This window comes from Guillardia theta, assembly GCF_000315625.1.
Source record: "Guillardia theta CCMP2712 unplaced genomic scaffold GUITHscaffold_86, whole genome shotgun sequence".
NCBI classification, from domain to species: domain Eukaryota; class Cryptophyceae; order Pyrenomonadales; family Geminigeraceae; genus Guillardia; species Guillardia theta.
In genome coordinates this window covers 73820-86775 of record NW_005434588.1, presented here as the reverse complement: position 1 = coordinate 86775, position 12956 = coordinate 73820, and the positions used below count along the sequence as shown (strand labels likewise).

The 12956-nt window shown below is 53.7% G+C and overlaps 4 protein-coding genes across 4 annotated transcripts; 1 reads left to right on the top strand and 3 right to left on the bottom strand.

Moving 5' to 3' along the window:
* Positions 1–1659: 1659 nt before the first annotated feature.
* Positions 1660–2218, bottom strand: XPG (ERCC5/XPG/Rad2 nucleotide excision repair; the record flags this gene model as incomplete). The annotated part of the gene is made up of 5 exons (XM_005825156.1): positions 1660–1749; positions 1805–1864; positions 1910–1984; positions 2040–2111; positions 2159–2218. The coding sequence occupies 5 exons, from the start codon at positions 2216–2218 to the stop codon at positions 1660–1662; spliced, it is 357 nt and encodes a 118-aa protein (XP_005825213.1).
* Positions 2219–2467: 249 nt separating this feature from the next.
* On the top strand, positions 2468–4015 carry GUITHDRAFT_115576 (hypothetical protein; the record flags this gene model as incomplete). Its single annotated transcript, XM_005825155.1, has 9 exons — positions 2468–2530; positions 2766–2888; positions 2937–2991; positions 3040–3128; positions 3180–3255; positions 3303–3540; positions 3598–3714; positions 3764–3908; positions 3956–4015. The coding sequence occupies 9 exons, from the start codon at positions 2468–2470 to the stop codon at positions 4013–4015; spliced, it is 966 nt and encodes a 321-aa protein (XP_005825212.1).
* A 111-nt stretch (positions 4016–4126) lies between these two features.
* Positions 4127–5566, bottom strand: GUITHDRAFT_115575 (hypothetical protein; the record flags this gene model as incomplete). The annotated part of the gene is made up of 13 exons (XM_005825154.1): positions 4127–4165; positions 4305–4376; positions 4424–4499; positions 4559–4614; positions 4661–4718; positions 4771–4832; positions 4873–4917; positions 4978–5048; positions 5101–5170; positions 5222–5280; positions 5324–5385; positions 5469–5518; positions 5564–5566. 13 exons carry the CDS (start codon positions 5564–5566, stop codon positions 4127–4129), a joined length of 723 nt encoding a protein of 240 aa, XP_005825211.1.
* Positions 5567–6616: 1050 nt separating this feature from the next.
* GUITHDRAFT_115574 (hypothetical protein) lies at positions 6617–12741 on the bottom strand (the record flags this gene model as incomplete). Its single annotated transcript, XM_005825233.1, has 3 exons — positions 6617–11185; positions 11347–11581; positions 12068–12741. 3 exons carry the CDS (start codon positions 12739–12741, stop codon positions 6617–6619), a joined length of 5478 nt encoding a protein of 1825 aa, XP_005825290.1.
* Between the last annotated feature and the right edge of the window lie 215 nt (positions 12742–12956).

Genomic DNA, 12956 nt, shown 5'->3' with positions numbered 1-12956 from the left:
TTTCTCAGACCGATTTTTGTTTCTTTTTCCATCTGTCCTCTGAGATCTTTCTTCGAGCGCATTGGCTTCTTTGCTTCTGTTTGGGCGATCTCAACTTGTTTCGAGTCCTTGCTGTCTTCGAAGACGTCCTCGAAAAGCTCAAGAGCCTTCTTATCTTCATTGCGCGCAGTCTCTCGCGAGAGAACATCTATGAAAGATCTCAGACAGAACTTGTGCAAATCATTATGGATACCTGCAAAAATCTTCTCGACACTCATGTCCAGAACGGTCTGTGGATGAAACAAAGAAAAACGTCAATTGGATCAAGAGAAACGTCTGGGTTTTTTACCTCAAACTCGTCTCCTTCACTTCCAGAAGATGATTTCTTCGCAGCAGCCTTGCTGCGCGTGCTGCTCTTCTCCTCCTCAACTTCTGGGGAAACACTTTGAATTCTTCGCTCCTCTACATCTTCCCTCTTTGCCCTCATGCTGATCTTGTGACCTTGCACGCTACTTCCGTCCCTCCGCAGAGGAGCCGAACTGATCCACCGGCTCTTGTGTTTGCTGGGAATGTCCGCCACATCATGAGCGTCTTCTAGAGGCTTCGGAGATTTCTCATCGAAATCGGAAGTGTGATACAAGATGTATTCGTGTGTGTGATCAGAAACGATTCTCTGAGAAAGCAACAAATCAACACACATCGTGATTGTATGACATGTTGACAACCTTTGCCGGCACTTTCTGCCCGTCTTCTGTTACCATCACGTGCGACCCAGCAAGGTGCGCGCGAACTGCCTCTATGTGGCTGTTGATCGAAGTTGTTTTGAGGTAGTTCTGGGAATAGATCAAGACAAGACAAGACAAGACAAGACAAGACAAGACAAGACTAGCTCCTCACTTGTATCTGCAAGGACGAGTATGCCTCAGGGGTGTCACGGACAGCAGCAAACACACTTCTGTTTGTTGCCTGCGGGGAGATCTGATCAACACCTCGACTGGAAAGAGTGAACCCTCACCCTTCGCTCGTCTTTGAGCTGCTGGAGGGTCTCATATTGCATCAACAGCGGCAGGGAACTGATCTGATCCTTCACTTCGGAATATTCCGCTCCTGAACCACCTTCAGCCCTCCTCCTCCTCCTCAGAACTTGCCCGACCCGCTGGAAGACGGACAGCTGTTCTTGTCCCAAGGCCTTCGATCTCCTGCTCAGCTCACTTCACCACCGTCCACAAGTCATGGGAGTTGTAGCCAAACCTCCTCATCATCATCACTCTCAGCATCTTCTGAATCAGAGGATATGATGACCTTCTGTCAAGATTGTCAAAGACTTCACTCTCCTCGCATGGCATCAACAATGTTGCACACCTGTTTCGATCTCTTCGGTGCTTTCGATGTTTCCTTCTCCCGCGGTTCTGATCGCTGCTCATTCGATGGCTCTTGCTCTTGACTTTGTTTATCCTGCTTCTGCTCATCGTGAGGATATAGAGGAGCAAAGGCTCTACTTCTACCTCCAAGTCCTCCCGCTGTCTGTTGGGATCGCGATAATCGAACCGAGGCACAACAGAGCCTCCTCCTCCTCCTCCTGCCTCCCTGTCCATGTCGCTGCGAGGAGCTGTCTCGCCTCGCTCAGCCTCTCGCAGTGCCTGCATGTTCTCCTTCACGTTCGTCCTCTTCATCTCACTCTCAAACCTCCGATCGCAGTCGGTTCAGCAGAATCTTCTCTGCCATCTTGCGCAGCTGATTTTCTCCTCTTTGCCTCACCCTCTTCCTTGCCTGCATGGCTGGTTCAGCCCCGCGCTCATTCTCCTGCCGCCTTCAGCTTCCGTACCTGCAGAGTCTTCCTCTTGATAGCTGGCGCCACCCCATCGAAGACAATGACAGGTTTCACCTGACGGCGCGATTACAGTCTTGCAGGAATACCAAGATCCTCTACCTTCATGAAGAGTAGCTTGCATATTCGACGGAACATGCCGAGCAAGTGCGCATTTTGTTGCATGCTGCCATCACTCTGCAGGCAGGATCACATTGGCAACCTGTGAGGAAGCACAGCATGTCCCAACAACCTGTCTCATTGCCTTGATGAACTGGATGATCCAGATCGAAGCATCGACCGCCACTCTCCTGCTTCCGAGGGCCTGAACATCTTCTTTATCGCTCACGAACTTGCTTCCAACATGCTCACCTGGACTTCTACCTTCCTTCCTGTCACTCCCAGCAGCTCCCACAGTCCATGAACACCCATGGCAGCAAGTCTCTCTCAAGAGATCAGATGTAGCCCCTCCTTCAACTGCTCCTTCTCCCTCCCGCCGCTCTTAGCCACCCGCTTTCACCATCGAACCACAAAGAATCCTTTAGAGGGGTGCACAAAGTTTGAAACTTTGAAAGTTTGAAGTTCAAACTTCAGAAGAAATGTTTTTGACCATTCACGGTTTCAAAGTTTTACTTTTTTAAATCCTGTATGAGGGCAAACGAGACTAGGTGGCTCTTCGCCATGGCATCGGCGCGCATGGCTGCGTTGGCGGTGTTGGCGCTCATGAGCGCATGCAGCGCAGAGGTGAGAAGAGAGAGAGAGGAGAGAGGAAGAACGAGGACGAGAACGATACAAGACATGTGTCCTCTTTCCCACCATGTCCTCCTGTTTGCCATGGAGGGCTGACGGAGGTTGGGAGAGGGACGTGATTGTTTGGTAGAATCTTTCCTCTCAGCAGCCGCACGATTTCTTCCTCCTCCCTCTCTCCACTGTTGAGCAGCAGCATCGTCACCTGGTCACTGAGTGCTCTATGGTGCAGGCCAGGGTGCGTCCGCCTGTAGTGTCCCTGTCCATCTATTCTCGCTCTGAGAGCGCTGGAAACATTCTTGTCGGGGAGGAACTTGCAGGGATGGGAGAGAACTCAACGTCTTCTCAGTCAGGGGTAGCTGATTCATGGCTGCCTCCTCTCTCCTGACCGAACGTGCAGCAGTTCAATGTGCGCAAAGCTGTGGGGAACTTGGCCACCTACCAGAAAGAGCATCCTGGTGAGTTCATGCGGAGACGTCGAGCTGTCTCACGTTACCGTCTGCCAGACTTTGCTGAGGGAGTGGCGATCTGGATGCTTGTGGGAAACTCACTGTTCATCATCGGAGTGATCATGGCGATCTTCTCTGAAGTGAAGGTCAACCTCGAACGATGCCCTCCCATGCCTCTTGACACCCCATCCCGGCAGGCTGTGTTGATATGCAGAGATCAAGATTTCCGTAAGAGTCTGTGGGACAATGGGTTCATGAAGCCTTCCAGTGCAGGTCTGACGGCCTCACACCCGACGGACAGTCATTGAGATTGTCTCCAGGCATAGCGGAGCTCGAGGAAAGGGAATCGATGCAGATGCGGCCGAGGGCGTACCTTACGTTTCTCTCGTTGCTCTTCATGTACATTGGGATTGGCTGCATGTTGTATCCCCTCTGCGATGTGCTGGACATCATCGGCTTGCCCACGGCCCCTTGCTTCGTGCTCGTTGTTTTTGGATCGTTTTTCGCCTCCTTCTGCGTGTTGACCTTCATTCTATTCCTCGCCTGGTCTTGCACAAGGTGACGTCATCATGCTTCCTACCATGACAGGGAAGGTTTTGATCGTTTGCCATTCAGGTTCTATGCGGCAATGGCTTTCCTGGTCATCTCAGTTTCGGGCATGTTGCTGCTTCCCACGGGAAATGTGATCTTGATTATCATCTGGATGGTGGTCACTTTTGGAGGAGGATACTGGTAGACATGTGACAGGAGGTCTACGATCCTTCTGACTTTCTTGTCTCAGGTACTTCAAGTACCTTCCAGAGTTCTACTCGGCCAGCGGCGACGAGCTGCCGTTCTGGGTGCAGGACGTGGGGGAGCTGAGCGTCACGTGGGATGCTGCTGAGTGGGGAGAGACTATGAACACTGCGTTCACCAACTTCACATCGGTATGATGAAGGGGCAAGGCTGAGCAGAGTTGCTGACTTTGGGGCAGGATGTCAAGAACTCCGTCCCTACTGACGCTTCTGCTCTGCTGGGAGAGAAGAAGAAGTGAATATCGGCAGCTGCTGCCTCCCACTGATCATTCCTTCCTGATCGACATGTACACTTTATGCATTTTCTCCTGATTGAAAGATTCTATGTTCTGCTCTCGATTCCTCCATTGTCACTTCCCATGGTCTTGTAGCAACGAAAGGGGATACACCTGCAAGCGCACTTCAACATCCGGAACCTCTCCCGTCCCTCTCCTCTTCATCCTTATCCTCCTGCCCTTCCCCTTCCACTTCCTTCTTCCCTCCTTCTCCTGCTCTGTTTCCTCCTGCTGCTCTCCTCTCTCGTTTCACCTGCCCTCCGTTCGCCAAGTAGTTGCACCACTGGATCGGTTCTGTCCCCCGCAGCCTCAGCTGGGAAATCTCCTGCGCAGGGTGCGGGTTAGGAGAGCGTTCAGCGCAAGCGGCTGAACCTCCAGCGAGACCCACGAGGCCCCGACGCTCTCGTAGTCGGGGATGGACTTGGGCAGCTGGTGGACATCCTTGGGGCTGCAAGAGGTCAGGGGGCCGAGGATGTGGAACAGGACAAGGATGAGTAAAGCATGTACCGTGCAGCAAAGATCCAGCGCATGCGGACATATTGCTCTCTTGAAGCATGCTCGATCTTCAAGATGCCTGGGAGGGCCGTCAGCGACGAGGCCCGTTCTCACAAGGAGAACGAGCTTGCCTGTCAGCTCTATGTCGATGCCTGCCTCCTCCTTCGTCTCCCTGCTCCCCATCACTCTCAGCCTCCAGGTCTCATGTGCCATGAGGAAGCGACCTGATGGCTGCTGAGGAGAGCGACTCGTGGGGGTCTACGGCTCCTCCCGGTAACCAGAAACCCTGAGGAGGCGTGAGGGATCGCTCGGAGAGTCGTGCTGACCTGATTGCAGAACTCTTGCACTAGGAGGAAACGTCCGTCGGGATGCTGAGACGAAAAAAAGAAAATAGTCATATAGAGAGGAGAGCTGGCAGACAGTGACAACACCCGACACACGACAAGCGCGAAGGAGTATAGCGGAATCTGTTTTCTGTTCTCTGCTTCCATCTCCCCTCGGCCTGCGAAAGTGAAGAGCAGTCAATGAAAAGCAGAAGCAGGCCTTGCCTCTACCAGGTGGCCCATGCTCGTTTCGCAGATGCACCGCAAAGTTTGAAACTCGTTTATCACAAATGCAGCAACTCTGAACAGGCTCTGTCAGGATTCGCAACTCATTCCAGCAAGGCATCGTCACCTGCAAGCCCACATTTGGCTGGTTCACATGAAATAGAGGAAAATGTTGCCAGAGGCCGTCTGAAGTCTGTCGTGACCACTTGAACGTCAAATACCACCGAACCTTCTGTCAGTCGTTGCATTCCACACGCTGCACATTCCAAGTGTCCGTTCTGCATCCCGTGCCTACAGCAGCACAGCATGACCAAGTTAGGTGAGATCCGCAGGTGTGACTGCTAGAATGTGTCGCGCAAAGTCCATTAGCTCACCGGTATACTTGAGCAGCAACTTCCCGTAGAGAGTTTTCGCACTGAGTGACCTGGACAAAGATTTCAGTCCCTCATCCTCGACAATGATGAGTCACCATGTTGGCACCGAGTTCGAAACAAGCTAATCGTAGAGCAGCAGACTGTTTGCCCAGGTCACGACAAGGAAAGGCAGAGTCGATCGAGGATAAGATGAACAATCAAGGATTTGTTGAATCGGGGAAGGTATCACCTCAGCTCCAACCAAACTCCAGATGGCAATGAAAGTTCTCAGCGATGATTTCCTTACTTCTCGAACAACCTGCAGTCAGAGTCTTCTCAGTCCTCGCAATCTTTGCATGCAAGGTGGGTAAACCTGCAGTGCTGTATGCCCTTCTGCTGTCTGCGGAATGAACTCGCAAGCGCAGAATTGCCAGCCATTGTAAGAATGGTTGTTGCTGAAGCTGTCAAGGAGATCTACAGCTTGTCGTCCTGCTGGAAGGTGGATACCCCGTGAGCGACGCCTACCTCTCTCTACCTTCTGTGCAGAAGGTAGTGACTGAGTACCCCTGACCTTCTAGAATGCTCTGCAGAACAAAAGGAGAAATGAGTTGGATCGGACAAGTCAAGGCAAGGCGTCGCTAACATTGGCTCTTTGAATGAAGCCCGGACTCCCGAAGGTAAAAGCTCTCATGTTTGAACCTGAGATCGCCGCGATGGACATGCACTCTCAATTTGAAATCATCCTTGGAGACGTCAGCAATTTTCCACGTCGGATCGTTCTAAAGCGATCGAATGGAGGGAGGAATACTCACAGTGAAATCAACTAGGTTGGTCTCCTCGAAACATTCCCTTAATCCAGTTTCATACAGATCCTAGAGGTAGAAATGACGTCAATCCTTTACCTTCCCTTTCCTTTGTCCCTGCTTTTACCCCTTTCACCTAGCCTCACCTTACATCTAACCTTCCCGCTTCCCCTCTCCCCTCTTCTCGACTCTCTTTCTGTCTCCAACACTCCTCGCTTCCTCTCCCTTCTCTCGTCCTCTCATCTTAGCGCCTCGCACCTGCTATACACTATAAAAGCATACACCCCATGTACTGCATCTCAATTTCCATCGGGCCCAAAACCAATGAGCTCGAAGACTTTCTTTATTGATTTAGCTAGCTTTAATTCACTTGATGCTAGTCTGAGGGAACTTACTGAGCAAGAGCTCTTGTCGTGAAAGAATCTGCTTCAATCTCTTGATGTTCGACTGATCATCAGTGACATCTGATGGTACGACTGAGGTCTCTGCCATCATGACTTGCTCATCCAAAGTGACGCCCCTCGGCCTGCTCCTCCTCCCTCCCTCCTCCAGTTGGTTAGATCGCCTCGTCCACTCGACCAACCAGTCTGCATCGATTGTATCTCGGACAAGGTCTTTGCTCCAAAAGCTCCAGAAGACTTCTTTGCTCGGCAAGACCTCGAGTTTGAGCTCAGACGAGCTCGAGCTCCACGAGTCGTCGCTCTTGACGAGGTTGTGGATCAGCTGAAGAGACTCTCTAATCGCTTCTGCCCTCCCGACCATTCCCTTGCTGCTGCCCTCAAGGAAAACCTCCAACTCCTCGTACCGCAGGAACTTCTTCATCGCCGAAGTCTCGCCCTTGGAGTCTTCAACCTTGCTGAGAGAGCACAGGACGCCTTGTTGGAGGACAGCAAGGCATCGGACCACGAGGAAGAGCAGGGAAGACAAGCTCTTGATGCGATGACGCGCGTCGTCAATCCTGAACCGAGCACGAGGCACGAGCACCCATGCGTCGGGGGTCTCAGAGACAGGGCGCAAGAAGTAGTCGTTGTCCTCCCACGCGTCGAAGGCTGTGAGGGTGTCTTGAGCCTTCGGCTGCCACTGGATGACCCAGAGGACGGGAAAGGTAGACCCGAAGGAAGAGTGACTGCGAAAGAACTGAATAGCCATCCTCCTCCCAAACTTCATCTGCTCCTCCACTGAATCTGACAGATCGATAGTCGTGGGTGACGTCTCTTGACCTGCTCGCGTTTCACTTGCTTCCTGGTCGTTCCGTTGCATCTCTTCAATCTTTCTCTTCAAACTCGATATGATCGCATCAAACTGTGACTTGCTCCGCACCCTCCTGAAGTCAAAGAACAGCTCTTCCTGTTTGCTAATCTCAGACCAAAGGTGGCTTGTCAACAGTCCAGTCTCAGTTGACTTCCAGGCAGGAGGCAAGGGAGAGTTGTCATCACTTCCTACAAGGGCTAGCAGGACAGGTTTGTTGAGCAGCAGAGCATATCTGCACTCCATGCTGCAGTTCCTGCTCATGGCATACTCGTTACTCATGCATACTACCAGCACTTGAGACTCAGTCAGCCCTCGTCGTATCCCCTCATACAGCCCCTCTCTTGGTCGGTTGCCCAGCTGCTCCACATCGATCCAGCCTCGCAGCTGCTTGCCTGACCCTGCGCTCTCCTCTAGCGCTCGTTTGATCCGCCGGGGGCTCCAGAACTCCCTCCTCGTATCGCCCTCCTCCCCTGCCTCCTCCCCGTTGTCGCAGTTGGACCAGCTGTAGCTGATCATGAAGTCGAAGTGCTCGCTGCTCCTGCCACCTCTGACTCCAGAAGCAGCCAGCAGCGCTTGTGTTCTTCGAGCAACGAGTGAAAATTGCTCCTCGTCCCGCGCCCTCAGGTCGACGTACAGCAGGCCGCACAGGTGGAGCCCGACAGAGCTAGTCATCCAGGCGAGAGGAAACGACGGGCTCTCGTCCTCCACCACCACCGGGATGACGGGCTTGGGTTTGACTTCCACCGCGTACTGAATTTCCTTGAGCCCGAGCCCGTGCGGGAGGCAGTACCGCTTGGTGATGAGGGCGATGACGATGGTAGCAGAGGACAAGGCCAGCTCGTTGGCTCTCACGGCATCCGGCGAGTCATGGGTTGGGAACCAGACGTCGATGAGCTGCTCTAGGAGGAGAGCCTTGACCCGCAGACCTGCTCGCAACGCTTCCTCGTCCCCTCGAGCATAGCTCAAGTACACGTGCGCCCTGTGTGTTGCCTTCCACAAGCCGATGCCCTCCAGCACTGAGCTCAGCTGCTCTTGAGAAACTCGCGACGAATGGGGCATGGCTGCCAGGTAGTGAGCGACCGGGATGTTGTGAAACTCCTTGTGGCACTGCAAGAAGATCTGATGCTTCTGCATGGCTCGTTTGAGAGTGACGTTGCTTGAAAACATGTGAGGAGCGCGAGGGCAGACGTCCAAGCAGCCTTGGCATGGCAAGAAGACGTCGTAGGTGACCTGATACTTATCGGTGAGCAGGATGAAGATACTCTCTGATACCACGCTGATCAAGTTGTCCTTTCCTTCTCCCGAGAAAGTACATTCAACCTTGTTTTCCTCTTGGTGCAGTATGACAACTCCTCGAGAATGGTAGGACGACGCGATGGGCATGCCGTTCCGCCACATCCCGACGCGGCACCAGGGGAACCTGCTGGCGTCCAAGTCACGCAGACGAGCCTGGAGGAGGTTGAAGAAGCCGTAGGGGCAGAAGGAGAGCGCGAAGGTGCGGTAGGACAGGGAGAGCCGCTCTCCCGGGATGAGGGTGAAAGCTTCAAGGTCTTCTCCTCTAGGGGCGCCAAGGGGGAGGAGGCAGGGAACGAGGAAGCTCCGACTGTCAGTCTCCACCAGCAGGTCGAACTTCTTGAGCAGGTCGATGAGGTTGCTATGAACGTCAGGGGGAAACGCCTGCCACATGCTGGACAGGTCTGCGTGCGACAGGACGTGAACTCTAGACTTGGAGGTGATGATGCTGCTCATGACGTCAGCCAGCCACTGCTTGTCTGTGATGACAACGTCGTCCAGCCCCGTCAGCCTCGCGTCCTCGTCTGAGAACCTCACGATCGTCCCGATGTCATGCAGGAAATCGGCAGCGTCCTCGATGGCGTCGTCGGAGCTGAAGGCGCTCAACCTGGCCCACTCTCTGAGGGTCGGGAAGCGAACGTAGCCAGTCTTGCTCGACCTTGCCTCTTGCACGATGATGTCTTCCAGGATCGACCACTTGTGAGGTATGCTCTGCCCCACGTGCTCCTCCAGCAGGGCCTGCTTGACTAGCAGGCGCCTCAGGTCCTCCACCCCTCGCATCGTCTTCGAGCTCACAGCGTGAAATGCCTTGACCTGAGGGAACTTTTGAGAGAGCGCGTGCAGGTCCAGAGGCGGCGTATCCATCTCATCTGTCTTAGTCCCCACGATGATGATCGCAGCTCTTGGAGCGCAGGTCTTGATGTTGTTCAGCCAGAAGCAAACTCCGCTGTTGTCAAACCCTCGCCGGACGTCCCAGAGGACGAGCTCGAGAGCTCGGTTGTGAAGGAAGAGTTGATGAGAGTTGTAGTAGACCTCCTGTCCCGCAAAGTCATGCACCACAAACTCGATCTCGACCCCCATCAAGTCCTCGATGCGCTTGCGACTGAGCCTCTGGCTGACCTGATTCTGCTGGCTCTCGGTCAAGGCTTGCTTGAGGTACTGGACCTCCTCCTCCTCCACCCTAACCTTCCAAGAAGAGATCTCAATGCCGTCCGTCATTTCGCCGTCGGGGTCAAACTCTTTGCCTTTGAGCGCCGCGAGCAGGCAAGTCTTTCCGACGCCTCCCAGCCCGTGCAGGAACAGCATCAGCTTGAAGGACTCTTGACTCGCTTCCGCCCTTCCCCTCAAGAAGTTCAAGACTGAAGCTTCTCCGCGCTTCTTCACCTCCTCGGGGATGAGCAGCCGGTTGCCCTCCAAGCAGAAGCGCTTGAGGCCCCGCAGAGACTGAGAGGTCAAACTCACATCGCTGATCTGATTGTACGAAAGGTCCACCTCCTCCAGGCTCCCCGTGGTGACGTGGCGAGGTATCAGGAGCCTACCTTGAATGCCAACATTCCTCATGCTCAGGCGCCTCAACGACCGCATGGTCAGGATGGCTGGATCGAAGGAGAACGACTCGTGTCTCCGTCCCTTGTACCTCCAATACTTGTGCAGCATCTCTTCCTCTAAGTCAACGAGCCTCTCCCTCGCTACCACTCCCTCCTGCGCATGTCGGTAGAACATCTCCTCCTGCTCCGACCGTCCAACGATCTCCTCCCAGCAAGAAACCTCACGGAAGAACCCGAGGAAGCTGTCCAGCTCGAGCTCAGCTGTTGAGTTTCTGCACAGCCTTTCTCTCGGCAAGGGTGGGCCACTGATGTCGAGGTCCTCAAGGCGAGCAAGAGAGAAGAGCGAGTCAGGAAGGGAGGACAGGGCGTTCTGAGCTGCTTCTAGCTTGATAAGATTGACAAGCAGCCCGATGTCGTCCGGGAGAATCGACAAGAAGTTGTTGTTACACCTCAAAATCTCGAGAGTGACCACCAAACACAATGACGGAGAAAGGTGATTAAGACGATTCTCAGACACGTCGAGGCTTTGCAGTCTGAGTATAGATATCTCTGCTGGAATATCGCTGAGCTGAATGCGAACGAGAGAGAGTTGGGATATCTTGTTTGCATACCACATGTGAATGTACAATGAAGGAATGAGAGGAAGACAAACTTCAGAAGCCTTGAAGATGCTGCTCCTTGATTCTATCATCATCGTTGCTTCTGCTGCCTCAAACTCAAGTTCAAAGAAAAACTTCTGAAAGTTTTGTTTGAAACTGAGTCCAACCTGATCGTCGAGCATGAAATCAGAGACGCAACATTTAAGGTTTCTTGACAAGTCATCTGAAGATTGTTGTGAACGTTGCTGCATGAGCCAACTCAAAAGTGACTTGGCATGTTCATATTGACTAGAGCAAGCAAACCATCTCTCGCTCTCTGATCCTATCACAACACATTCGTACCCGGCGTCCTCCAAAGCTTCTCCAGAATTTCTCAACTCGACCCCTGCCCCGGCCCCAGCGTCACCGTAAACCTCAGCCCCTCCCCCACCGCCTCCTCCGTCACCTCCTCCTCCCCGAACGCTACCCCCAGGTCCTCCCCGTTGACCAAGTAGCGGATCTCTCGCCTCTCGCAGTCCAGCGAGCATGCGATCACGTCCCCGGGCTTGAGCCTCCTCTGCGCGTAGGGGGTCTTGCCGCCGCTGCTGTACTTGACGCCCTTGCTGGGGCAGTAGGCGAAGCCGTGCTCGTACATGCGGCGTCTGCATCGGCGAGGAGAGAGGGCGGGGAGGAAGCGGGGAGGGGTCCAAGCGAGGTGAAGCCACGGGGAGAGACGGGAGGGGGAGGAGGCGGGCAGGGGGGCGAGGAGCTTGAGGAGGAAGGTATGTCGGCCTGATTCAAGAGTTGATTGACATCGAATGGATTTGGAATGATAGGGCAGCCCTTGCACAATCAGCCCGTCTGAATGCTTGAAAATCTCATAGGATGATTCCAGTGACCTGAACAAGACATGGAGTAACTTGAAACCAGTCGGACTGTGACGACAAGAGGCAAGTTGCTGGTAGTCTGTCAGTACGCGTATGATGTATTTGATTGGATATGGTTGGTTGTCATCGCACTTTGACTCCCTGACGTTGCTTGAAACCTCAGGGGCAATAGATTGCAAAAGACCGTTTTTGACAAAAGCAGGAATCAAGCAAGATAAAAAGCGAAGTTTGAATGTTTGATCAAGAGTTTCAGAGCAGTACCTCACAAGTTTGTGAGCGATCAGTTGTATCCATGGCTTCAGCCCTTGTCCGACAACCTCCTCAAGGTTTTGGATCAACTCCTCGACAACCGTCACTTCTTTGGTATGACTAAGACATGTCGAACTCAAAACTTTTTCATCTAAGAGCGTATCAATGAGCGATCCTGTCATCTGAAACTCCTTTGAGTTGGAGCCGTACAGCAAGAAAGAAGAGTTTTCACCCATCAGTCTCAATACCTCAAGGCCTTGAGATTGAGAGTTGTTTACAAGAAGCCTGACTATGACATGAGCGAACGATAGCAGTTCAAGGTCAAGGGCTCTCAGATAACACCATTCTCCCTCATAGTAAAAGCTTAACATCTCCCATGCTCGTTCTCGACCCTCACTCTCCTCCTCCTCCTCCTCCGCCTTTACAAGCTTGACCCCCTGCCCCGGCCCCAGCGTCACCGTAAACCTCAGCCCCTCCCCCACCGCCTCCTCCGTCACCTCCTCCTCCCCGAACGCTACCCCCAGGTCCTCCCCGTTGACCAAGTAGCGGATCTCTCGCCTCTCGCAGTCCAGCGAGCATGCGATCACGTCCCCGGGCTTGAGCCTCCTCTGCGCGTAGGGGGTCTTGCCGCCGCTGCTGTACTTGACGCCCTTGCTGGGGCAGTAGGCGAAGCCGTGCTCGTACATGCGGCGTCTGCATCGGCGAGGAGAGAGGGCGGGGAGGAAGCGGGGAGGGGTCCAGGCGAGGTGAAGCCACGGGGAGAGACGGGAGGGGGAGGAGGCGGGCAGGGGGGAGAGGAGCTTGAGGAGGAAGGTATGTCGACCGGAGGAGAGGGTCTGACTTGTTCGGGCGGTCAAGGAGGAGGTTGAGGAGAGGTTGAGAAGACTTGTGCGGTCATAGC